General features: G+C 33.7%; 1 protein-coding gene across 1 annotated transcript in view; it reads left to right on the forward strand.

Moving 5' to 3' along the window:
* STXBP5L (syntaxin binding protein 5L) overlaps positions 1-25,396 on the forward strand; it is a 430,479-nt gene that overhangs the window by 190,665 nt on the left and 214,418 nt on the right. Inside the window, exon 6 of the mRNA XM_051990611.1 lies at positions 14,132-14,195. Coding sequence (XP_051846571.1) covers positions 14,132-14,195 — 64 coding nt within the window. The remainder of the gene's footprint in view (positions 1-14,131; positions 14,196-25,396) is intronic.

Consider the following 25,396-nt stretch of genomic DNA (forward strand, 5'->3'; position numbering starts at 1 on the left):
TCTGGAGAGCAATCTGGAATTATGCCCAAAAAATTATCAAATTGTGCATACCCTTTGATCCAGCAGTGTTTCTATTAGGCTTATATCCCAAAGAAATACTAAAGAAGGGAAAGGGACCTGTATGTGCCAAAATGTTTGTAGCAGCCCTGTTTGTAGTGGCTAGAAACTGGAAAATGAATGGATGCCCATCAATTGGAGAATGGCTGGGTAAATTGGGGTATATGAATGTTATGGAATATTATTGTTCTGTAAGAAATGACCAGCAGGATGAATACAGAGAGGACTGGCGAGACTTACATGAACTGATGCTAAGTGAAATGAGCAGAATCAGGAGATCATTATACACTTCGACAACGATATTGTATGAGGACATATTTTGATGGAAGTGGATTTCTTTGACAAAGAGACCTGAGTTTCAATTGATAAATGACGGACAAAAGCAGCTACACCCAAAGAAAGAACACTGGGAAACGAATGTAAACTATCTGCATTTTTGTTTTTCTTCCCGGGTTATTTATACCTTCTGAATCCAATTCTCCCTACGCAACAAGAGAACTGTTCGGTTCTGCAAACATATATTGTATCTAGGATATACTGCAACATATCCAACATATAAAGGACTGCTTGCCATCTAGGGGAGGGGGTGGAGGGAGGGAGGGGAAAAAAAATCGGAACAGAAACGAGTGTCAATATAAAGTAATTATTAAATAAAAAATTAAAAAAAAAAGATAAATAATATTTTAAAAGATACCTTATCATCTGCTTTTCTATTGCACTCAAGGACCAATGGAATGCTTATATTTGAATTTTACAGGAAATCTTCTATATATATTATCTCCCTCATGAGATTGGGGCATTCTTGCATCCTTGAGAGCAAAAATTGTTAGACTTTTCTCTTTTTATCCTTGTAAATGCTTTGCACATTGTAAATACTTAAGTTTTTTTTTTTTTTAAATCTATCTAAAAATAGTTCCTTGAAGGCAGGTATTGTTTCAATTGTTTCTTAATGTCTCAAACATCTAATGTTGTGCCTTGTACATAATAAATACTTAATAAATGTTTGTTTGTTGTAATAAATGTTGTAATTCTAATTGAATTACATTATTAAACCTTCATCTCAGAAAACTGCATAAACTTAGTTTATCTGGATTTTAGCTGAGTACATGACAGTCTCTTGTGATGGAAAAAATATAGATATGTAGTAAAATTGGTGGATTTTGGAGTTGTTCATTGGTCCTATTACCAAAAAGCATTGATTAATGGATCAATGTCAACCTAGAAGAATATTTTTCGTGAAGTTCTTTAAGACCCTATAATTGGCAGTGTTCTATTTACTGTTTTTAACATTGGATAAAGATATGGTTGGCATACTTGTCACATTTGGGAAGATCACAAAGTTTACTTTTATAGTTATATTTCCCCAGTTGCATGTAAAACAATTTTTAAAATTTGTTTTTAAAACTTTGAATTCCAGATTCTCCCCCTTCCTTCCTATCCCCGACCCTCTTTAAGAAGTCACATGAAGTGATGCAAAACATTTCTGTAAAAGTCATATTGTGAAAGAAAACATAAATCTCTACTCTCCCCCTCAAAAAAGCCACAACTAAAATAAAGTTTAAAAAGAGTGTGTTTTGATCTGTATTCAGACAAAATCAGTTTCTGCAGATTATTGTATTACTGAGAATAGCAAAGTCATTCATAGCTGATTGTCCCACAATGTTGATATTATTTTGTACACAGTACATTTCACTTTGCTTGAGTTATGGATAACTTTCCAGGTTTTTCTGAGAGCATCCTGCTTGTCATTTCCCATTGAACAATAATATTCCATTATAATCACATACTGCCACTCCCCAATTGCTGGACATTCCCTCAGTTTCCAATTCTTTGCCCTGAGAAAACAGAAGCAAAAAATATTTTTGTGTATAAAAATCCTTTTCCTTTTGTTTTTTTTAATCTCTTTTGAGATTCATGCCTACTAGTGGTATTGTTGGGTCAAGAATGTGAATGATTTTATAGCCCTTTGGGCATAGTTCATCTCTTTTAATTATATATCAATTGGAGAGTAGCTCTTATTTTTTAAAAGAAATTTGTCTCAGTTTTCTGATACATTTGAGAAATGAGGCCTTCATTACAGGCCTCAACATAATTTTAGTGGAATGCTGGTTATATCTCTTTTTCCTTAGCCACACTCCTGGAAAAAAAAATTGCCACCACCTTAATGCTTCCATTTCTTCTCTTCCCACATACTTCTTATCCCTTACATTCTGTTTTCCAAATGCATCATTCAACCAAAATTATTCTATTCTCTTTAAAGTGACCAATAATCATCTAACTGCCAGATTAAAAACTTGCCCCAGCCATCTTCCAGCTCCAACCCAATAGAACCTAATGCTTCTGGATCTTTTAAACTTACAAAGTCTCTTCCAAACTGGGATGTGTCTAGCTAGGTTATTCATTTATCTAATATCAGGAAAGAGAAAACACAAAAAGTAATAAAAAGCAGGCAGGTAGAGCTTGCCTCATTGCATCCTCCTCACAGTGTCTGCCATATGGTCAAGGTCACCATTATATAAGCCTGGACAAGGACTTACATTTTCTAACTCACTAGAGTCAATGTCACCTAAGGAATCATAGCATGAGAGCCCCAGCCAAAAGTTATCTTCTTCTTTAATTACTGAAGTGTTCAAACCCTTTTCACTCTCATGGGTCAGATTGACAATCAAAAAGATCATTCTGGGTTTACTATATAATATAACAATTAAAACCTTTAAGCACTAAGTCACCACAGAACTGAAAGTAGCCAGAAAGTTCGTTGCTCTCTAGTGACCCAAATGATAAGTTATTTTGTTCTTGGAATTCCTAGAAATTTCCAAGAGGAGCTCTGGGCCTATTTAAACTATCAATTTTTTTTAAAATAAAGGCAATCCCCCAGATTCAAAACTTTGGAGTCATTCTCAACTCTTCCCTTCTGTCTATCATGTAATCATGTAATAGCTTCCTAATTAGACTGTTGGCTTCTAGGCTCTTACCTCTTCAAACCATTCTTCAAAAAGCTGCCTGAGTAATATTCCTTACAGTACATGTTTGCTTATTTTCCTGCCTTTTTTGTGACTTAAAGTTGAGCTTTACTTCTGTGGTTTAGGGGGCACTGTCCCATGTTTCTTGCACTGGAGCCAGGAGATCTGGTCACTGGCTTTCTGCACTGAGGATCCCTGGGTTAGTAATGGCTTGCCTCCTGCATTGGGGTGGTCCAGCCTAATTGTTCCTGCTGTTTTGGGGTTTCCAGGGTTAGCAGATTGCCAGCTGCATTGGGGCTGAAAGTCTCAAAGCTGGCCTGCTGTACCACTGACCTGCTAAGCTAAGACCATGGGCATGAGTTGCTGATCTATGCTGTAGTTAAGAACCTTCTGCTGGCTTTCCCAGACACTGCCTGTGCTGGGTTGTATTCCCCTTTTAACCAAGTGAGACACCTTCTCTGAAGTCCTTCTAAGTTATCTTGGGCTGGAAAATTCTTTTGTTTTAATTTTTTGTGGGTTCTGTCATTTCAGAATTCATTTCAAGATTTGATTTAATATTGTTTCAAGGGAAACTAGGAAGAGCTCAGTCAACTTCCTGGCTTTTTTCTGCCATCTTGACTCTGCTTCCCCTACATGTTTCACTAAGAAACTGCCCAGTCAAGAATTTTCAGTGCTTCTGTTATGTTTAGGATAAAAATCTAAATTTCTCTGTTTGATCATTTAATATTCTTCATAATCTGACTCCAGCTCCCCTTTCTAGGCTTCTTTCATATTACTTCCTCTTCAAGCACTTTTAACCAAATCAACAGACTTGTTGATCCCCAGCCTTGGAATTCCATTTCCTTCTGCAGTGCCTGTGTATTCTCTCTTCCCCCCACTCATGTCACATCCTTCAACAAGCCTTTCCTATCCTACTGCCTTAGTACTTAGGGTTTTCTCCTTCCTCAGATTAGTGGATATATACATATATATATATATATATATATGCACTTATATTATAAAGATATATATACTTATATATCCAATATATATATATATACATACATACTGTTGCCTATGTTCATGTGTTGCATCTGCCAGGATAGTATATTCCTTTAGGGCAGGGTCTGTTTTCCTTTTTGTTTTTGACTACCTGACACCTGACTCAGTGCTTTGGGAGTATCTAATAAATGATTATTGGATTGGATTGTCAGTTGCAATAGGAGTTGGAATAGACTTTGAGCACTAGGGATTCTTCTATGGATCAGGAAAGCAAGGGAATAAGGCTTTTGTGGAAGTTTCTCTAGTTAGGACAAAAATTAAGGTTTTATTATATGCCATTGCTGTAAAGTAAAAGGAATGGTTACACAATTCACAGATGAAAACTAATCTAATTGCTTCATGTCACATTTAGTATAGCTACTTTCAATGTGAGTAGGGAGTGAGCTATGATGTGAACCCACCTTTAGATTTATAAAGTAATTGAAAATACATAAGTCATTAGATCCTAATTGTTCGAGTATACTAGATCTGGAAAAAAGGTTACCATCAATATTTTCACTCTTACTAATGATAAGAAGTCTTTGCCCTACTACTTAAATGTGAACATATAAAAATCCTAAGATGTGAGTTTCTTTAAAAAAGAAATCTAAGGCCACATATTTTTTGAAAATACCCTGATGAATCTTCAAATCAAGAAAATGTCCTCTGAATTTGAATTGAATTTGGTATGATATATGGTATTTGTAATGGCTACAATATTTTTGTTAATTCCATGAGGAGATGAATATCAAGGCCAATAATATAACTTTAGGGTAAATTTCTTCTGAGTGAATATTTGCTATTTGATTTTTCTATTATTGTAATGATAAATTTGCATACTTTTAAAAAAGTATCTGATTAAAATCTTACCGTGTAATGTGGGTAAGATAATACATTTTAGAGAGTAATCATTCTTATGGATCTTTGGACATGCTATGAACAAAAATTAGGAAATTATTTAGATGTGTGTCCCTCACTTCAATTCATTCCTTGTCTACTTTTTAAAATATATTCCTCCTTTATTTTTTTTAACTTATTCTTATTTCTCTCCTATCTTGGAATAATTAATTATGACTCTCATAGCTGTATCTTACATAATCAGTCCCAACAGGACTTTTAAGTATGATGAAAACAAGTGGAGTTCATAGTTATCATAGCTCTAGAGTTTGGTCTACAAATGAAAGTGGGTAGAAAAATTTTCAGATCAAAGTACATCTCTGACATAGATGTAAGAATTAATCCTACTTGATGCAGTTTATTTATAATCCTTATTTTTAATGCTGTCTCCATCCATATAATTTAAGATGCAACAGAAGTATGTTACTTGTTCTTTTTTCTATCTTTTAGCTGGAATGTTTATATCCTATTGACATACATCAAAGTCTTTTAATTCACATGGCCAGAAGAAGCAGATTACTTTAAAAAATGTGGTTATCCTTCATGCTTAACCACTGATCAGGGGTCATTCTGGATTGGTATCCAAAAAGTATCCATAGATCCCCTTATATTAATTTCAAATCTTCAACTATATCTCCATGAGATGATTGATTTCTCTTGTTGTTTACCAACTCACACTACAGTCAGGTTCCCCTCTATACTGAAGCTCCATCTTACTGAATTATGAGTAGCAACAGGCTGTAAATATTGGGTAAGGATTAAAGGCTGGAAAAGCTAGGGCAAGACTTGTTGTATCTAGTAGGTATATAAAATCATAGTGAGGCTATGTTAAAAGTAGGTATAGAATCAAGTCTCATTAATAGACAAGAACAGGATAAATACTAGAAGATAGAACAAGACAGAAGTTCTCAAATCTAGTAAGAATTTAAAAGGTATAAAAGTTAAAAGGAAAAGGAAAGTGATGATGTTGATAATGCTAATCATAGCATATATTTATAAAATGCTTTAAAATGTGAAAAGTTCTTTCCATATATTATTTCATTTTGCCCTCACAAAAAACCAGTGTGGTGTTTTTTTTAATAGATAAGGAAACAGGCTTAGAGAGCTTCTGTTTCATGGTCACACACAACTGGTGTCAGTTTTTCCAACTTCTATTCTAGCACTCTATTCATCATGTCATCTCACTATCACTGAATGATAGATCATGTCTTTACTTCAGTCAGATAGCATTCATGTTCTTGGGAGTATCCAAATCCAACTTTATTGAGAACCTGTAGATGACGAGATCTGGTTGGGATCATTAGTGAAGGGGTAATGAGAAAATCAGAGGATTTGAACAGATTCCAGCTCCTCTCCAAAGATTTGAAATTTCTGCATTTTGAGCACTTGATAAGTATTCTCCTAATCTAGCAATTTGAGATTGGATAGTCAACATTCATGCCCGAGTTTTCAGTATAACATTTCAGTAACTTGGAATTAGAATTCCATCTTATTTGATTTACAGAATGATTCCTCTGTGTATATATCATAATGCACACACAAACATATACATATATATAATTTATACATAAACATATATTGTATATATGTATGTATAGGTATGTGTCAGCTAGTAAGACCCAACAAAATATAACTTATGAGTAATAAAAATCTTGAAGTTTTACTTTTAAGTGCCAACAATAAAATTTCTGAGGCTTTCTGGAAGTACCTGCAAAATTATTTAATTGAGATAGGATCACAAGCTTTCCTTCAAAGCTAGTAATATTCTCTTGTTTAGCTTGACTTTTTGATATGATTAGTGTATAGATCTGGTAAACTATGCCCTTATCCCTTCCAAAACTCTATCCAAATATTGTCTTCTTTATGAATCTTAGCTCATCATTGTAATCATGGCAACATCTCTTGATCTATCCACATGTATGGTGAGTGTGAAAAATCTGTCACTAGTTATTTACTTATTCTTTTGGTTCTATTTTTTGTTCTTAGGCTCTTGTGTTCACAAATATCCACTTCTTTCACCAAAATCTAAGCATCCTCAAGGCACAAACGTGTCTTCCATTTCCTTTTAATCTTCTCACATTATCCTTTTCGATGTTCAGTGCCCAATGGGTACACAATAAATGTCATGGACTAACAAATTATTGATGAACCAGTATTACAATTAGCCATTACATAATGAGCATATTTCTGAAATTATATGCAAACTGTCTGACCAAGTTGGCAGAATTCCTTTCTATTTCCCAGGCAATTGCTGTCCACTGGTTTGCTTTTAATTTTCATTTTCAGATATCATTTTCTTTTTAGAGACCTTATTTTTGCCAGTATTTTATATTTTCATTTTTAAAATGCTTTTTTCTGTCCATCAGACAATTATATTTATCCAAACAAATTATTTAGTGTGGTGGATAAAGGGTTGGATTTGGAATGAGAAAGACTTTGTTTTAGATTCATATCTGATAGTGTGATCATGGATAAGTCATATAACACCTCTGAACCTTTATTTCCTTGTCTTTAAAATAGAGATAATTATACCCATGGTACATACCTCACAGAGTTCTTTGAAAATTGAATTGAATCAGAAACCCTATGGGGTATTATGTGTTTACATGTTTATAAATAATTACAATTAAACATTTTGAAGGCATAATACATAATTTTAATCAGAAGTGATTGCCAAAATTATAAGATGGGAACACAGCCATATTTATAAAGGTCTTTTGCATATTTATTCATCTCTGAATTATTCTATTCCTTCACTTCTCAATCTTAAAAATCATCTTTGCTACTTTAATCTTCTTTTCTTCATGAAATCTGATTTTTCAAACTGACTGGCAGATTCTTTGATTAACACTTATTTAGTTGCAGTAAGTGAATAGTAAATCTTTTAAAGTGTATTTGCCATGTTGCTTTAAGATTCCTTAAATATTTTCAGAATTCTTTCAGATGTTGCCATTCTGATATCTTCATACTCTCTATCATTTATAAAGAGAAAATTGCTCATTATTTTTCCTGGAATATGGATGATTGGCCATGACACTAGTTTCATTAATGCATAGTACTCATAAAATGAGTATTGCTAGTTTGATCATTGTGGACAATAAAGCTTTATTTTGTTTCATAATCACAGATTGCACCCTTAACTTTGACTTTAGTCTATTTCCTAAATGTCAATCACAGAAGCTAAGAATTGGAAGGACCTAAAAGGTCACCAACCATACTGATCAAGAATCCCCTGGTTGACTGAAAAACCATTATCAGCATCTACTTCAAGACCTCCAGTGAGTAAGAGAACATTGCCTCTAAAGGAAATCACTCTAATGGCTAGTAAATTTTTCTTTACAATGAGTCCAAATCTGTTGCTCTTTTCAAAGAAGTTAGCAATGGTCTTTTAATTGTCCAATCCAATGACTTTTCCTCATTCCTCACCCTCCTTGTTCTTTCTGCAGCATTAGATACTTAATTTTTATGTCATTTTAACTTCCAAAAATGTTTTGACATCAATGAAAACATTTCTACTACTGGAAAAATGATGAAAATGCATGGCTTATTGGATTACCCACTTTACATAGCCAGACAGCATAGTAGATAGAGCCCTAGACCTGGAATCAGGAAGATGAATTCAGTTCCAATTTTAGATGCTTACTAAATATATGATCTGGGCAAGAGAGCTAACTAACATCTTTCAGCTTCACCTCTCTCACAATATTGTCATGAAGATAAAGTAAGAAAATATTTGTAAAACTCTTAATATAGCACCTGACATATACAAGGTATTTAATAAATGCGTATTCTGTTGTTCCATTTCACCATCCCACTTCTTCAATCCTATTCCCAAATTGCTGAAAAAACTAGAGGAAATTGAACAATGACTTTGAGTAGTTCTGCAACAAATTTGTTAATTTAGATTATGTGGCACATCTTTTACTATTCTCTGAATGGTTCTTTATCAAGATCAAAGTATCAGTTCCAAATCTTTGCTTTCTCCCTAAGCTAATCCTAACCATTCCCCATTCCCACCTCCATTTTTTTCCCCTCAGACAAGAACTTATCTTCAATTTTCTTGGTAAAGTATGGGGCAATCTGTTATGGACTCTTTTCTTAATTTTCAATCTCTATACAATCTCTTATCTCTTCCTTTGCTCTTCTTATCTTGGAAGACATGACCCTTCTCTTAGCCAAGGTCAACACTTTCACTTGTGTATTTGATTACATCTCCTCCTCTGTCTTCCAGGAATTTGTTCCTTATATTGTTCCCCCTCTACTTTTCAAATTTTATCATACATTTGTTATCCAGCTTCTTATATGGTGTTGATGAACATGGCTAGGTAGTCCTCAAAGTTAAAACAACAAAAACAACATCAAAACATCCTTAATTTGATCCTCACCTTCCTTCAAGCTGTGATCCTATATCTTTCTTTCTTTTTATAGCCAAATTCCTAGACGAGGCTATCTATATTCATACTTTCTATTTCTCATTCTATTACATTCAAAAAAAGTGACGGAGAAGGAACAATCAAATGGCAAAGTCAAAACCAGAAGAAATGAGTGTCAGAAAAGTTGAAGAAGAGAATCCAAGAGAGTATGGTCATCAGTACCAAATGTTATACATCATTTAGGAAGGATAAAGACTGAGGAAAGTCCATTGGATTTAGTATTTATGATTCTACAATGCATTCGTTTCTTTACCACTTTCAATCTGACTTCTGATTTCATTTTTCAACCAAAACTGCTCTCTTCAAAGAAGTTAGCAATAGTCTCTTAATTGTTGAATCCAATGACCTTTCTTCAATCCTCACCCTCCTTGTCCTTTCTTCAGTATTAAGCACTGATGATATTATCTCCTCCTTCTGGATTTTCTCCTCCCTTAGCTTTTCTGACATTTTTGTCTCCTAATTCTTCTATCTATTCAATCTTTTCCTACCTTTTCAGTTTTACAATTTACTTTTTCAATCTTTTTTTTTTTACTAGTTCATTGTTTACATTCCAGGTATATGCTATAGGTATTATACCATGCATAAATATGCCAAAGCATAAAAATGGCTTTTTTTAAATTTCTTCATTCTTTTAGTAATCTTACCAGCTTCATGGCTTTGATTATAATCTTTATGCAAATATCATGCAAAACTCTGTATTCAGTTCTCATTTTCTCATTTTCCAGCATGACCCCTGCATACCACCGTCATGATTTATTCTTTATGCACCATCACTTATTCCTTCTTATAATATATTCTGTCTTCTCTTAAAAAAAGTAATGAAGAAAACAAAACTCAATGCAGTGTAAATACACTAACTTAGAACCCAGGAAACCTGGATTCTAATCCTATCCTGGTCAGTAAAGAGCTGTGGAACTTTAAATGTCATCTTATATTTCCCTCTGCCTCTTTCTTTCTCTCTCCCTCTCTGTCTGTCTCTGTCTCTGTCTCTGTCTCTGTCTGTCTCTCTGTCTGTCTGTCTGTCTCTCTCCCCCCTCCTCCCTCCCTCTCTCTCTCTCTCTCTCTCTCTCTCTCTCTCTCTCTCTCTCTCTCTCTTTTTCACACACATCCATATTTTCCTTGTCATAAAATAAGAGAATGCACGAGGCTACATCTCAATGGTGCCTTCAGCTCCTAAGGCACTTCAATCCTATAGCCTCTCCTGCAGTTATCATTCTCCTTAACTCTGTAGTTTAAAAAAAATAAAATGAACCATCCCTCTCATCTCTGTGAGTCTTTATTTTTTAGAATGTGAAAAACTGAGTCAGTGTGGCATAATGGTATTCCAAGCACGCTGGGCATCAAGAAGAGCTGGTTTCAAAACTTGCCTGCAACATATCTATCAATAACAAATTACTTAATTTTCTCTTTGTCCCAGAAAACTTCTTAAGAATTGAATTAATTAATTAAGGAATAATTAATTAAGAGATGAGTTAGGAGGCCAAGGTATATAATGAAGAGGGGAGATTAGGAGTGATAGACCAAACTGGTCGTTTTACTATTGCTACCAGGATTTGGATATGGTCATATGTTTAGATGTAGTAAATCTCATAGGAGGAGAGGCTGTTGAGTGATAGTGATGATAAAAGGAACTAGAAATAGCAGAAAAAAGAAAGAATATGCCTACTCTTTCTTTATATCTAATATTTTAGGATAGATAAAAAATGAGAGAAAGTGTATCCAATACTAGATAAAGAAGCAAGCACTCTTTGGAGAGTGAGTTTTCCATGTCTGCAAGAAAACGAAAGGATTATGAGAGGAAAAGGCCCGTTAGCAAAAGCAATTTTTGATAATAGGATAGTGGATGTAGGGAATAGAATGGAAAGAGGCAGAAAAGTTGAATTGTGTCTTGGGAAGGGTAAGGATGAAGTGGTAGAGATATGGGAGTGGGGAGTTGTTATCTGTTGCTTAGGTGGCCTTGGACTGTGAATCACAGGGATATGAATAGATAAACAAGTAAGTAAGAAAAGAGAAAGTCTGCTAATTACTGGACAGTATATTGATATAACTTTACCTGTAACAAGGGGAGTTTTGCTTTAGACTGTAGTTAGAAGGTTTATTTTCTTCTCTGAGCAGAGGAGGGAGGAGGCATATTCTCTGGGTCTCTGGCCCTGGGTTTGTCAGGAAGCCAGGTGGCTTGATAATCAATTCATCCAGGAGACTAGATCACCATAGGCTTTGTGGCTGGACTCTTTCTGGTTATGACAATCAATTTTCATTTATGACATTGCTAATGTCAATAGGGGAGCTTGGTTGATATGTCAGGTCATAGATATATGAGACCAAAGAACTAGACAGACTTACCAGAGTAGCAAGAAGAAAGATCATGATAGTGGTCCATTAAAGAATGGTAACAGACAATGCCTGTATCTTTCAGGCAAGTAGTTGGTTGTAATGAGACAATTATAGTTGTGACAGCCTAGCCACAAGAATGAGGCTCTAGTGCCTGAAAGATCTGTCATAAACAAGTCATATCTCCTGTCTTAGAGAAACAAATATATAGGACAGAGCACAGTGGGGAAAGAGCTCAGGATCTAAGTTAGTTTTTAACATGGTCACAGTAAACAGAAAGCAAGAACCTAGTTCTTAAAACTAGAATTGTACAATCAAAATAAGCTGCTAAGCCAGATGGACTGTAGATCTAGGTTCTCCCTAGAATGTGAAAATGTTGGAAACTATTGGCATCAGGATGAAGGTTAGTGCCCATCAGATTTCAAAGATGACTAATACAATCTATTTCAACAATGTCTATTTTGAAAACAGAAATGTATTTAGGGGTTATCCAAAAGCTGTAAAAATTCTGGAAGCATGTCATTTGAACACAGAAGTAAGTGAGACTAGTCTAGATTTTACCTAAGAATTGGTAAAGGCATGAAAAAAATAGATTTTTTGAAAATGCTTTTTCAAAATTGACACTACTAATATTTTCCAGTGTCAGAGCCCATGCCCTTTCTTCCACCATCACAATTCTTCAAAAAGGATAAAATATAAAGCTTATCTTACAAGGACGAGTCTAACAATGAAAAGAGAATGAGGAACCAGATATAGATTGATAAATAAGTCAAAGGAAATGTGTTAATACAAGGTCATTATGATTATGATAGAATTGCATATAATACAATGAAGCTAGGTACTTTATGGCATATTTGATTAATTGAACATTTCAATCATATCTGACTCATCTGTACTTAATTGTACATAATGGTTTATATGTCATTTTCCCCATTAGATTGTGAGCTCCCTGAGTGTCAGAACTATTTACCCTTTTGTGATATACACACATACTGGATATCCAGGATTTAGCACATTGCCTGGCATACAATAGGTGCTTGATAGGTGCTTTTTGATATTACTTATCTGGTCTGTATTTAAAAAGCCATCATTGGTGAAAAATATAGACAGAAGATTATATAAAAGAAGAGATTAGAGAGATTATGGATATAAGGAACAATGCATGCTTTTCATGCCAAGGAATAAAGTGTTATACCACTATTTAATACTAGAATTCTTAGCCTTTTATGTCATAGACTCCTTTGGCAGTTGGGTGAAGCTTATGAATCTTTTCTTAGAGTAATGCATTTTAATTTATAAAATATGATATAATTAGATCAAAAAGGAAACTATTATAGTTATACAGTTACCACTTTAAAAAAAAAATTAAAAGGGGTAGCTAGGTGGCACAGTGATAGAACATCATCCCTGAAGTCAGGAAGACTTGAGTTCAGATGTGACCTCAGACACTTAACACTTCCTAGTTGTGTGACCCTGAGCAAGTCACTTAAGCCCAATTGCCTCAGGGGAAAAAAAAAAAAAAAAAAAGTTTTTACAGACTTCTGGTTAAGAATCCCTGAGCTAGTAAATCTCTAATTACTATATGACTTTCTCCAGTTTGTTCTGGGAATTGAATTCTGGGTAGTGAAAACTGGAGTTACCAATTCTTTGACTCTCTAGATAATATTTCAAAACATCCATTCTTTGCTATCAAGTTGTATTTTTCACCTAAACAAATGAAACTTAACCATACCTTAGTATATAGTTTTATCAGTTGGCAGGGCACTTGATATTTATGTTGAAGGTTAAATCTCTTGATTACTAATCAGTTGCCAGTTGCCAATTGCCAAAGAGGGGGAAAAACATTTTTCAGTGATTAGCTTTGAGTTTCTCTGGGCTTAGCTGGGTTAAACTATCCCAAGATATCAATACATATATTACAGGGAAATATTCAAATCCTTTTCAACTTGATAGGACCTTTCAAAACTTATCATCTATTGCCATGGTCTTGGATGCTTGAGAAGTATCTCTTTTCCTTGATTAGAAATTGCAGGATTATTATAGAGAATCTACATAAATAAGCAATTATTTATGAAACAAAGAGAACTAGTATGTTTTCTTTTATATCCATAGTTGATTCATAGTTGATATCAAAGAAAATAAAATTTGGAGAATCCATCTTTAGAATGAGGTTGGATCAAATTCATAATTAATATTATAGGTATAGGGCTTTGTGTTTTTTAAATTTAAGGCTCATTTTGAATTTTGAACCTATATTTACTAAGGTATTAATAAAAGTTAACAGAGAAGGTTACTAGTTTCAAGTGTATTTGAAAGTATGATCTAGAAATTTAAATATTTGTTTTAAAATAATCTTATTTTTAATTTCCCTGTGTACATGATATTTCTTTTTATTTTTTAAAAAATGCATTACTTTGATTTGTTTTTCAGATCCACAAAGACCCACCCAGGTCCAGTTGTACATTTAAGTGATAGTCCAAGGGATGAAGGGAAAGTGAGTACAATAAAAAACACAAAATGCCATAAAGTCTTGATCTTTTTGTTTTGCTCAGTTCCTAAAAATTTTCAGGCCATTTAAAATATTGTTAGCTCCAAATAAAGCCTTTGGAACAAATGGTCACAGATAGGATTTTTGTGAAGGTGTATGTGATTACATGTCATTAAGCTCCAGAGGACAATTTTGTTTTGTCTGCCAGACTCCTTTTTTCTCTCTCTTGGGTTCTCAGAGCAGCTACTGATACCACTTGGCCTCACTCTTTCATAAGTGGTATTACTTTTCTCATGTCATTCTAAAGGTTATGTTTGTATCATCCAATCAACTCTCACAGCTCATTTATTTTTCTCCTCTCCTATGGCTCCTCTATTCATTACATTCCCAATTGTGTGTCTAATTCAAAGTCATTTACAAAAACATGCATGTGAAAAAGGCGTTAAACAAAATGGTAGCAGTAAATTATGCAAATTGATGATATCAGTGTACCTCAGTGCAGGCCTTTCCAACTTAGAATCCCCCATTCAGCCCTGATCTAACCTTCCTAAACAGCAGGAAGGGGAAAAAAATGCTAGTTCATTTCTCAGCTCAAACTCTAGACTGGAATTGAGCAAAAGGATTTTGGGTTGACATTCTTGAATACAAAAAGTTCAGATTTATTTATTTATTTAAAAGGTATTTATGTTGGAGGCTAAATCTCTAGATTACTGATGCCAGAGAAAATGGAGTAGAAAGCTGCTAGTTCAAAATATTTTTACTTTGTAGGATCTAAGATCTTGTTAGACCATAATCCATCCCCTCAGAATATCAGTTCAGGAATAATGTATAAATAAAATAATAAATAAATAAATATTCCAAAGCCCAACAGTTAAATGAATGAATACATGAATGTAAAAAAAGTATTTATCAAGCACTTGCTCTGTACAAAGCATTGTGCTGAGCACTGGGACAGTCACTGCTCTAAAGGAGCTCACATTCTAATGGGAGAAGCAACATAGGTTATTTTCATGTCAAGTTAGATGAAAGGTCCAGTTGTCCTTACAGTGCAGCTGCCAACCATGTGGCAATATCTCTTTTAACATCATTTCCACTGATAAAATCATATAGATTTCTGCTCAACCCACTTGACAGTGTCAAGGACTTTAGTGATAAGAATTTTATTTTCTGGATTGTCAGTTACTATGGCTGTTGCCAGGATGCACATCCATAGGATTCACTTCCCAGGATAATAACTTGAGTCACTGTAATGGAAGCATTGCTCTTCCCAAGCCTTTTGGGTCCACTGTGTGGCTCCATCAATATCTAAGAGGAGAAAGTGGTTAAGATTGGTTTGTCTTGCCTGGCATGTGCTGCCTATTATCTTTCAGAGTTCTTTGATACTTCAGCTAGGTTGGCTTGCCTACCCCATGGGTAGCAGTCAGTGGAGATTGCTGACTTCTCAGCCACTTCTCTCTGTGATAGCTGAGCTGAAAGCAGGACCAAAGATCTGGGAGCTTGGGGATGCTGCCACATGAGAGTCCTTGTGTATGTCTGTATGTTGGTGGCAGTAGATCAGCAATTGTTGGTGATGTTAGTGAAGCCCCCTTTCCAAAATTATTTCTCTCCTCAGTGACGGTTTTAGGTGATAGGCTGCAAGCATGTTATTTGAATTGGGGGTTGGACAGGAGAATTGCTATTTCCAAGGCTCTTCAGATTCTTAATTCACATTGGATAAAGTTAAGCCCAATTGTCTCATTTGCATAATTTGTTCCTTGCTCACAAAAGTTTGGGCCAGTGTTGTGAATATATGAAAGACTGGGGAGAATCTATCCCTCCTAATTCCATCAGGATCCTGACCCATAACAACTAGCACATCTATCTCTTCACAGTTTCTCCAATGTTGGAGAAACTTATATTTCCCAATCTGCTTGGTGTAAGGAAAAAATTAGAGCTATTTTTATTTTATTTCTCTTATTAATTATTTGAAACAATGTTTCACATACATGTTAATAGTTTATAACTTTTTGAATGAATTTTTATAATATCTCTTGATAATTTATCCATTTGAGACTTATTCTTATAAATCTCTATTAGTTCCCTATGTGGCTTGAATATCATATCATAAGATATTTGATGCAACAACTTTTTCTCAGTCAACACCTTCCCAAGAGATAGAACTTTGAGGCTTAGGTCACAAAGAAAAGTCAAAGAGCAACGTCCTGCAAACATATTATTGAGTAATCCCCCTGAAATGGGAGTTGGACTTGCAGTGAACTCTGTTGGAATTAGGATAGAAAACTTAAGTTGAATAGAGATTACAAAGAATATTTATGTTTTTGGGGACTACTTCCCATTAGGAAGAGAAGTAAATTGACCCTTGGAAAGCACAACTAGCAGACTGATGAACAAAGAGACAGAAGCAAAGGCGGGAAATGTTTTCAAATCTATAGCAGCAGATGATGATGAGAAAAGCAAAACAAGGACTAAGTCTGCCAATTCGAATTCCTGAGTATTTCATTTTCCCATTTGACTTATTTCCTTTTTTATAAATAAAGAAAAGGAATTTCCTCAGAAAATTCTTCATGCACAAAAATAGAGTAAGACTGCTAAAGGATGTATTGAGAAAAGACTTAATTGTACTATTAGCTCTGTGATCCAGTGAGATAAGAGAACTAAGTTTATGTTCACCAGAAGCCTCAGTTAATATGAGACTAAGGATCATGTAAATACAAAATCCACAAGTGGGAGATTAGATTCTAAAGTATCCTAGAAGAAGAAAAGAGTTACAAATTAATGTAACTGAAAATGAAAGAATAGATAAAGTAGACCTGGGAAGAATCAGCACTGAGTACCACAATCTTATCTGAGCAGTAGAGAAGGGTAGAGGTGATCGGGAGAGAGTGAAGAAAGAGGATAGATAAAGGGAAAATATAAAAGGGGATAAATAAATACAGAAATTTAATAGAAGAAAATCCTATCTATAGATTTACTATTTGTAAATATAAATGTGAATGGATTTAATTTCCTAAATAAAAGAGAATGGGAAAATGAGTAAAAATGAAACAAAAACAAATCTAACAATTTATTGTATATGTATATAGACAGATACAAATTTAAATAAGATAATAAAACAATTCTAAATAATTCTAAGAAATGTATAGCTATATTGAACCTGAGCAAATAATTTAACTTCTTTCTGTCCCAGTTTTATCATCTTTAAAATGTAAGGTAGGAATATCGCATTTTAAAATGTATCTATTACTTTGATGCTTTTGATATAAATATGACAGATCTGTGCTCTCATAAATATAAATATTTTCTACAAAGTATCTACACCTTCTGTGCAATTTTTATCCATGTTTTCTTGTAAACCAGTTTTATCCTTAAATATCTTCAGAATAATCTAGGATAATAGACTGTCTAGCCAAGAATTCTATAAACCTTATTCTTCATTCAATCCAGGTCATTGTTTAATGATGATATTGCTCATAATCTTCTGCCATGTTCCCATATGAGATTCTATGGTTTACCATTTCCAACTGGTTTTGTCTATGAATGTTTATGTCTGTATTTGCCAGTGAAATCAAGTGTTTACTGGCAAAAAAAAAAAAAAAATCTCTACTTTTTTTGCCTATTATGCCAATTTATTTATGTTGGTTTGAGTTCTCAAACATACTGATATAAAAGCATTAATTGGAGTTGAAGAAGCTCTTTGGAAGTATACAACTGATTCATGTTAAATAGTCCCACTCTAGGTTGTATTTAACGGACCCTAAGTTCCCAAGAAACTGCAAATAATTATCTGACTTGTTCAAACATTGTATAGTTTAGGTCAGTGCACAGAGGTAAATTTTGTTATTTTGTTTGTTTGTTTGACAAGAGGGCCATTAAAGGTGTAATGATCTGAGAAAATTCTCTAATTAAAAATTAATAAAAGTTGGTAAAGTTGGGGAGTCATTAGCTTTCCTATGTGATATATTCTGTTTCTCTTCTAGATTACTCACTTGAATGGTAAATAGGACTAAGAATTGTAAAACTCAAATGAGAATTTAAACATTGGCTAGCATATGGCAGATTAACACTCTAGGCCCTGCCCTCTGGTACCACAATTTGTTTCAAAGCTGCCTTTCATTATCAACCTTCCATTCCCTCCACACACCCACACATTTCATAAAGATAAAGAAGTTCACAAAAGAAGTCCAATTTCTCAGTGTTTACAGGGCACAAAGACCACTGCAAAACAAACAAAAAACCAAAAAAAAAAAAAAAAAAACCAACTGGGCAAATACATTTACATGTGTGAATATATCAGGTATGGTCATCATGCAGAGTAATTCCTGGCTATGAATTCCTTAGCGATGTCATTTGCCACATTTTTACTCAAACTAATACTTAGAAAATTATTCTTGGAATGATACAAAAATAACTAAAGAAGTTGGCATTACAAATTAAGACAACTCTGAGATACCACTACACACCTGTCAAATTGGCTAGAATGACAGGGAAAGATAATGTGGAATGTTGGAAGGGATTTGGGAAAACAGGGACACTAATATATTGTTGGTGGAATTGTGAACACATCCAGCCATTCTGGAGAGCAATTTGGAACTCTGCTCAAAAAGTTATCAAACTGTGCATACCCTTTGATCCAGCAGTATTTCTACTGGGCTTATATCCCAAAGAAATCTTAAAGAAGGGAAAGGGGCCTGTATGTGCAAGAATGTTTGTGGCAGCCCTCTTTGTAGTCGCTAGAAGTTTCAGTAGAAACTGAATGGATGCCCATCAATTGGAGAATGGCTGAATAAACTGTGGTATATTAATGTTATGGAATATTATTGTTCTGTAAGAAATGACCAGCAGGATGAATACAGAGAGGATTGGAGAGACTTACATGAACTGATGCTGAGTGAAATGAGCAGGTCCAGAAGATCATTATATACTTCAACAACAAAACTATATGATGACCAATTTTGATGGTTATGGCCCTCTTCAAAAATGAGATGAAACAAATCAGTTCCAATAGAGCAGTAATAAATTGAACCAGCTATATCCAGCAAAAGAACTCTGGGAGATGACTATGAACTACTACATAGAATTCCCAATCCCTCTATTTTTGTCTGCTTACATTTTTGATTTCCTTCACAAGCTAAATAGTACACTATTTCAAAGTCTGATTCTTTTTGTACAGCAAAATAACTGTTTGGACATGTATATTTATATTATATTTAATGTATACTTTAACATATTTAACATGTATTGGTCAACCTGCCATGTGGGGGAGGGGATGGGGGAAAGGAGGGGAAAAATTGGAACAAAAGGTTTTAAAAGTTTTAAAATCTGATCTTTTTCTATTTTTCCCATCTTCTTAAATTTTAATCTCTTCTATGTATATTCTAGGAATATTAGCCTTCTTGCTGTTCTTTACACATTATTCAGTTTTCCAATTCTCTGCCTTTATACTGACTATCCCTGTGCCTAGAATGTTCTCTTTTTTCACTTTCACTTCTTTACTTTCCTGGCTTCCTTCAAGACTCACTTAAAATTCTACTTTCTTCAAGAAATCTTTCTTGATTCTTACTTTCCAGTCCTTCATAACTGCAAATTCAAATCTTCCTTCTGAGATTACATCCCACTTACACTAATGTTTCTTGTACATAAATAAATTTTTGCATGTTTTCTTCCTCTTTAGAATGTGAGGTCCTTCAGAATAGGGACTGTGCATTTATTTCCTTTTTTTTACATTATCAAAACATATTAGCACAATGCCTGGCACAAGGTAACTATAAATACTTGGGATATCTATGTGGCAAATGGATAAAATGGCAGGACAACATTCAGGAATATTTCTCTGAGTTAAGTCTTGAAGAGAGCTAGGGATTGAATGGAAATAAGGAAAGAGAACATTCCTGGTATGAGAGAGAAAGACAAAGAAACAAAAATGAGAGGCAAAAATGCTGTGTGGCCTATTTTGGCTGAAAAATAGAGTATATAAAGAGGAAAATCATAAAATTCCTGATAAGAAAAATGGAATTCAATATTGAAAGGTTTTATATTCTTAACAGGGAAATTTATATTTACATATGTCAAATATAATTTTATGTAAATCCCAAATAGGGAACTCCCAAAGCTTCTTGACTAAGCTAATAACATGGATAGACTAGTGCTTCTGGAAATAATTAATCTCACATGAGAACTGAAGGGAGAGAAACTGAGGCAGAACAGGCATTTATAATGATATTGCAATAGGCAAAAGGAGATGTGCTGGTAGAGAGAATTTATAATGGAGTTAAAATTGACTAGAGTTGACAACTGACTAGATAAAGCAGCTGATGTCCAGGAATGTACCTTGGAAATTGCTGTGCTCTAGTTATATTGTAGCACTTTTTAAATGGACTCTTAAGCTTTTTTGTCTAATACAATTTGGTCCAAAATAGCCTCATCTTTATATATATATATATATATATATGTGTGTGTGTGTGTGTGTGTGTGTGTGTGTGTATGTATACACATATATATGATATATATAGTGAATAGTATATATAATAATTTTTGTTTAAGGCAACTCTTAGACTTAAAATGCAGAGAAGATACTAGCCTATATTGATAAAAGAAGTTTCCTCATCTGGGAGTTTCCTCTATTAATGAATTCACATGTCCAATATTCCCCCACATCTTAGCAATAAATACAAGAATATAATTATCTCATACTTTTGTCAGACAAGCATAATTATGATATCTACTAAAAATTTAAATGTAGAGATAAATCCTTTTGGAAATAGAAATACAGATATTTATAGTTTATAGTTCTGAGGTTGATAAGTAAATCTAGATAAATAATCTGTAAATAAGCAATTCATATGGGCAACTATAAAATAATTGTTGTGGTAAAGTTTTAGGATCTTTTTTCTTTCTTAATTTAAAAAATATACTTTAAAAATTTTTTAGAACTGATCCTATTTTTCCTGCTGATCCTTCCCCATCCATTGAGAAGACAAGAAATGTAGACTAGTTGATAAATGGAATAGATTAGGTTCAAAGGACAAAACAGCCAATAACTTTAATAATATAGTGTTTGACAAACGCAAAGACCCCAATTTTGGGGATAAGAATGCAGTATTTGACAAAAATTGCTGGGAAAATTGGAAATTAGTGTGGCAGAAACTAGGCATTGACCCACACTTAACACTGTACACCAAGATAAGGTCAAAATGGGTTCATGACCTAGGCATAAAGAATGAGATTATAAATAAATTGGAAGAGCATAGGATAGTTTACCTCTCAGACCTGTGGAAGAGGAAGGAATTTATGACCAAAGAACTAGAGATCACTACTGACCACAAAACAGAAAATTTTGATTATATCAAATTGAAAAGTTTTTGTACAAACAAAACAAATGCAGACAAGATTAGAAGGGAACAATAAACTGGGAAAACATTTTTACAGTCAAAGGTTCTGATAAAGGCCTCATTTCTAAAATATATAGAGAACTGACTGTAATTTATAAGAAATCAAGCCATTCTCCAATTGATAAATGGTCAAAGGATATGAACAGACAATTCTCAGACAAAGAAATTGAAATTATTTATAGCCATATTAAAATATGCTCCAAATCACTATTAATCAGAGAAATGCAAATTAAGACAACTCTGAGATACCACACCTGTCAGACTGGCTAGAATGACAGGGAAAGGTAATGATGAATATTGGAGGGGATGTGAGAAAACTGGGACACTGATACATTGTTGGTAGAACTGTGAACGGATCCAGCCATTCTGGAGAGCAATTTGGAATTATGCTCAAAAAGTTATCAAACTGTGCATACCCTTTGATCCAGCAGTGTTTCTACTGGGCTTATACCCCAAAGAGATACTAAAGAAGGGAAAGGGATCTGTATGTGCCAAAATGTTTGTGGCAGCCCTGTTTGTAGTGGCTAGAAGCTGGAAAATGAATGGATGCCCATCAACTGGAGAAAGGTTGAGTAAATTGTGGTATATGAATGTTATGGAATATTATTGTTCTATAAGAAACGACCAGCAGGGTGAATACAGAGAGGACTGGAGAAACTTACATGAACTGATGCTAAGTGAAATGAGCAGAACCAGGAGATCATTATATACCTCAACAATGATACTGTTTGAGCATGTATTCTGATGGAAGTGGATCTCTTCGATAAAGAGAGATAATTCAATTTCAATTGATCGATGATGGACAGAAGCAGCTACACTCAAAGAAAGAACACTGGGAAATGAATATAAACTGCTTGCATTTCTGTTTTTCTTCTCGGGTTATTTATACCTTCTGAATCCAATTCTCCCTGTGCAACAAGAGAACTGTTCGGTTCTGTACACATAGATTATATCTAGGATATACTGTAACCTATTTAACATATAAAGGACTGCTTGCCATCTGGGGGAGGGGGTAGAGGGAGGGAGGAGAAAAATCGGAACAGAAGTGAGTGCAAGGGATAATGCTTAAAAAATTACCCTGGCATGGGTTCTGTCAACAAAAAGTTTAAAAAAAAAAGAGAAGATAAGAAATGTGATATCAGTTATAAATGTGAAAACATGCAAAATATATTTCCATATCTGGCATGCTTCCAAAAAAACAGCAAGAAAAAAAAGTGAAAAAATATGCTTTGATTTGGGACTATGTCCAAAGAACTATAAAACTGTGCATACTCCAACAGTGCCACTACTGAGTCAGTGTCAAAAGAGATCATAAAAGAAAGGACCCATAAGTAAAAAATGTTTGTAACGACTCTTTTTGTGGTGGCAGGAAATTGGAAATGGAGGGGATGGCCTTCATTTGGGGAATGGTTGAATTAGTTGTGATAATGAATGTAATGGAATATTACTGCTCTCTAAGAAATTATGAACAGACAGGTTTCAGAAAAACTTGGACTTATATAAACTGATGCTGTGTGAAGTGAGCAGCAACAAAAGAACATTATACATAGTAATAATAACACTATTGAGATAATCATATGATTTTCGTTGGGGGGTTTTAATCTATCTGGTCAGTTATGCTTATAGTTTTCCTTTTTAATTTCTTGAAGTATGATGGCTCTTATTTTGATCATGGCTTTTAGGTAGTCATATAATTCTTATATTCTCTCTCCTTGATCAAATTTTCAGATCACTTGTTTTTGATGAGATATTTCACATTTATTCTATGTTTTTATTCATTTGACTTTGTTTTATTGCTTCCTGATGTCTAATGAAGTCCTTAGCTTCCACTTGCTCAAATCTAAATTTTAAGGAATTATGTTCATCAGTGAGCTTTTGTACCTCTTTTTCCATTTGGTCAACTCTTCTTTTTATAAAGTTCTTCTTTTCATCAGTGAATTTTTGCACTTTTTTTTTTAACTATTAAGTCAATTTTATTGGCATTATATATCCCCATGTTGTGACAGACATTTTCTACATGGACAAATTCTTAAGTTGTCTTGTACTAGAAAAACTTTTACTTTAAATTTCATTGGTTCTGCTACTCATAGGAGTGTGTTGGGAGATTTCAGCTGAATTGTTATCTGTACTCTACTTTCTTGGCTTCCTCTTAGAAACTTTCTTTTCAATAGTTTTATCTTGCTACTTTTTGGAGGGTAAATAAATGCATCTGGGTTTAGGGGTGGTAAAATTGGTCTGTTTTGTTTGTTTCTAGAGAGGAAAAGAGGAAACATTAGGAAATAAATAAGGAAGAAAAAAAGACCAGCATCTAATAGAATTTTATGAAAGTTAGTAATCATAGACCCTAGTGATTACTAAATGGAAATCATAAGAAATATAATTATTACTTACCTTTGAATGGTACCCTTCCAAAATTGAGCATGTTTAAGGAGTAAAAAATAACTGGCAAACAAATGCAGAAAACCAGAAATGTTAAACAATCTTTTATTGACTACAGTACAATAAATGGAATAATCAACAAGATGAATTTGAAGAAAAGATTTAGACTTAAATGATCCCTAAATGATATAAGACTTGAGTAGGTCAACCACACCTTATACAGTATGCTAGAATTAGCTACAAATGGATACAAGACTTAGGCTTTTTTTAAGCTTACATAATAAATAAATTAAAGGAACAAGAGGAAAATAAATTTTTCAGACCCAGGGATAGAGGAAGAATCCATGAATAAACAAGAATGAAAGGAATATACAAGATAATGTGGAAATTTTTACTTACCCAAATTTAAGAGGTTTTGAATAAATAAAGTCAATACAGATAAAATTAGAAGGGAAATAATTAAAGAAGGGAATCTTTGCAGCAAGTTTCACTTTTTAAAAAAGGTATGATTTTTAAGATATATAAATAATTGATTCAGGTTTATAAGAATAACAGACATTTCCTAATTGACAAATGTTCAAAGTATATGAACAGGTAATTCTCTTTTTTTTGTTTGTTTTTTCCATGTCCCTCTGATTTTAATGAGTACAATCCTTCCAGTTACCCAAATTCATAAATTCAGTGTTATCCCAAGGTTTTACAAAAGTGAATATTAAACATGTATGAGACTGCCTGCCATCTAAGAGAGGGGGTAGAGGGAGAGAAAGGAAAAGCCGAAATAGAAGTGAGTGCAAGTGACAATGTAAAAACTACCCATGCATATGTTCTGCCAATAAAATGCTATAATAAAAAAAGAATGTTGAAGCTATCTTTGAATATATTTGAAAAAATAAATACTATTAAAAAAATAAACTCAGTGGTATGCTAATTTCTCATTCTCACTCAGACTTAATAGTTTACAAGTTTTGTCATATAATTCTCAATATCTTTTACACTTAATGGTTTTCTATCTACTTATATAGTTACAGCTCTTACTCAATATTTATCAACTCTTGTGTGGTCTGGTGCAGATTACTGAAAACTAACTAGTATTTATTATTAGCTAGCTATTAGCTAATTTACTATTAACTAGCACAGGATTAAGCACTCAACATATAAGTACAAAAGATGAAATATTCCCTCCAATCTGCTATTCTCTTCCAACTTCAATCCATCCATCACTAAAGATTATACTAAAGAGCAAGTCTGAATATATCTAACAACTCTCTTTCTTACCATTTTATTATGGGATAAAACAAAAATATTGACAGGTTTCATGATGAAGAATTAAAGCACACATGTCCCTAATTATGAATTCTATATGAAGTAATATAGAACAAGTGGTTTCTGTATTAAAAAAATACAGTTATAGATAGATTTTTTTAAAATACAAAAATGTTG

The sequence above is a fragment of the Antechinus flavipes genome, chromosome 3, assembly GCF_016432865.1.
Source record: "Antechinus flavipes isolate AdamAnt ecotype Samford, QLD, Australia chromosome 3, AdamAnt_v2, whole genome shotgun sequence".
Taxonomy (NCBI): Eukaryota; Metazoa; Chordata; class Mammalia; order Dasyuromorphia; family Dasyuridae; genus Antechinus; species Antechinus flavipes.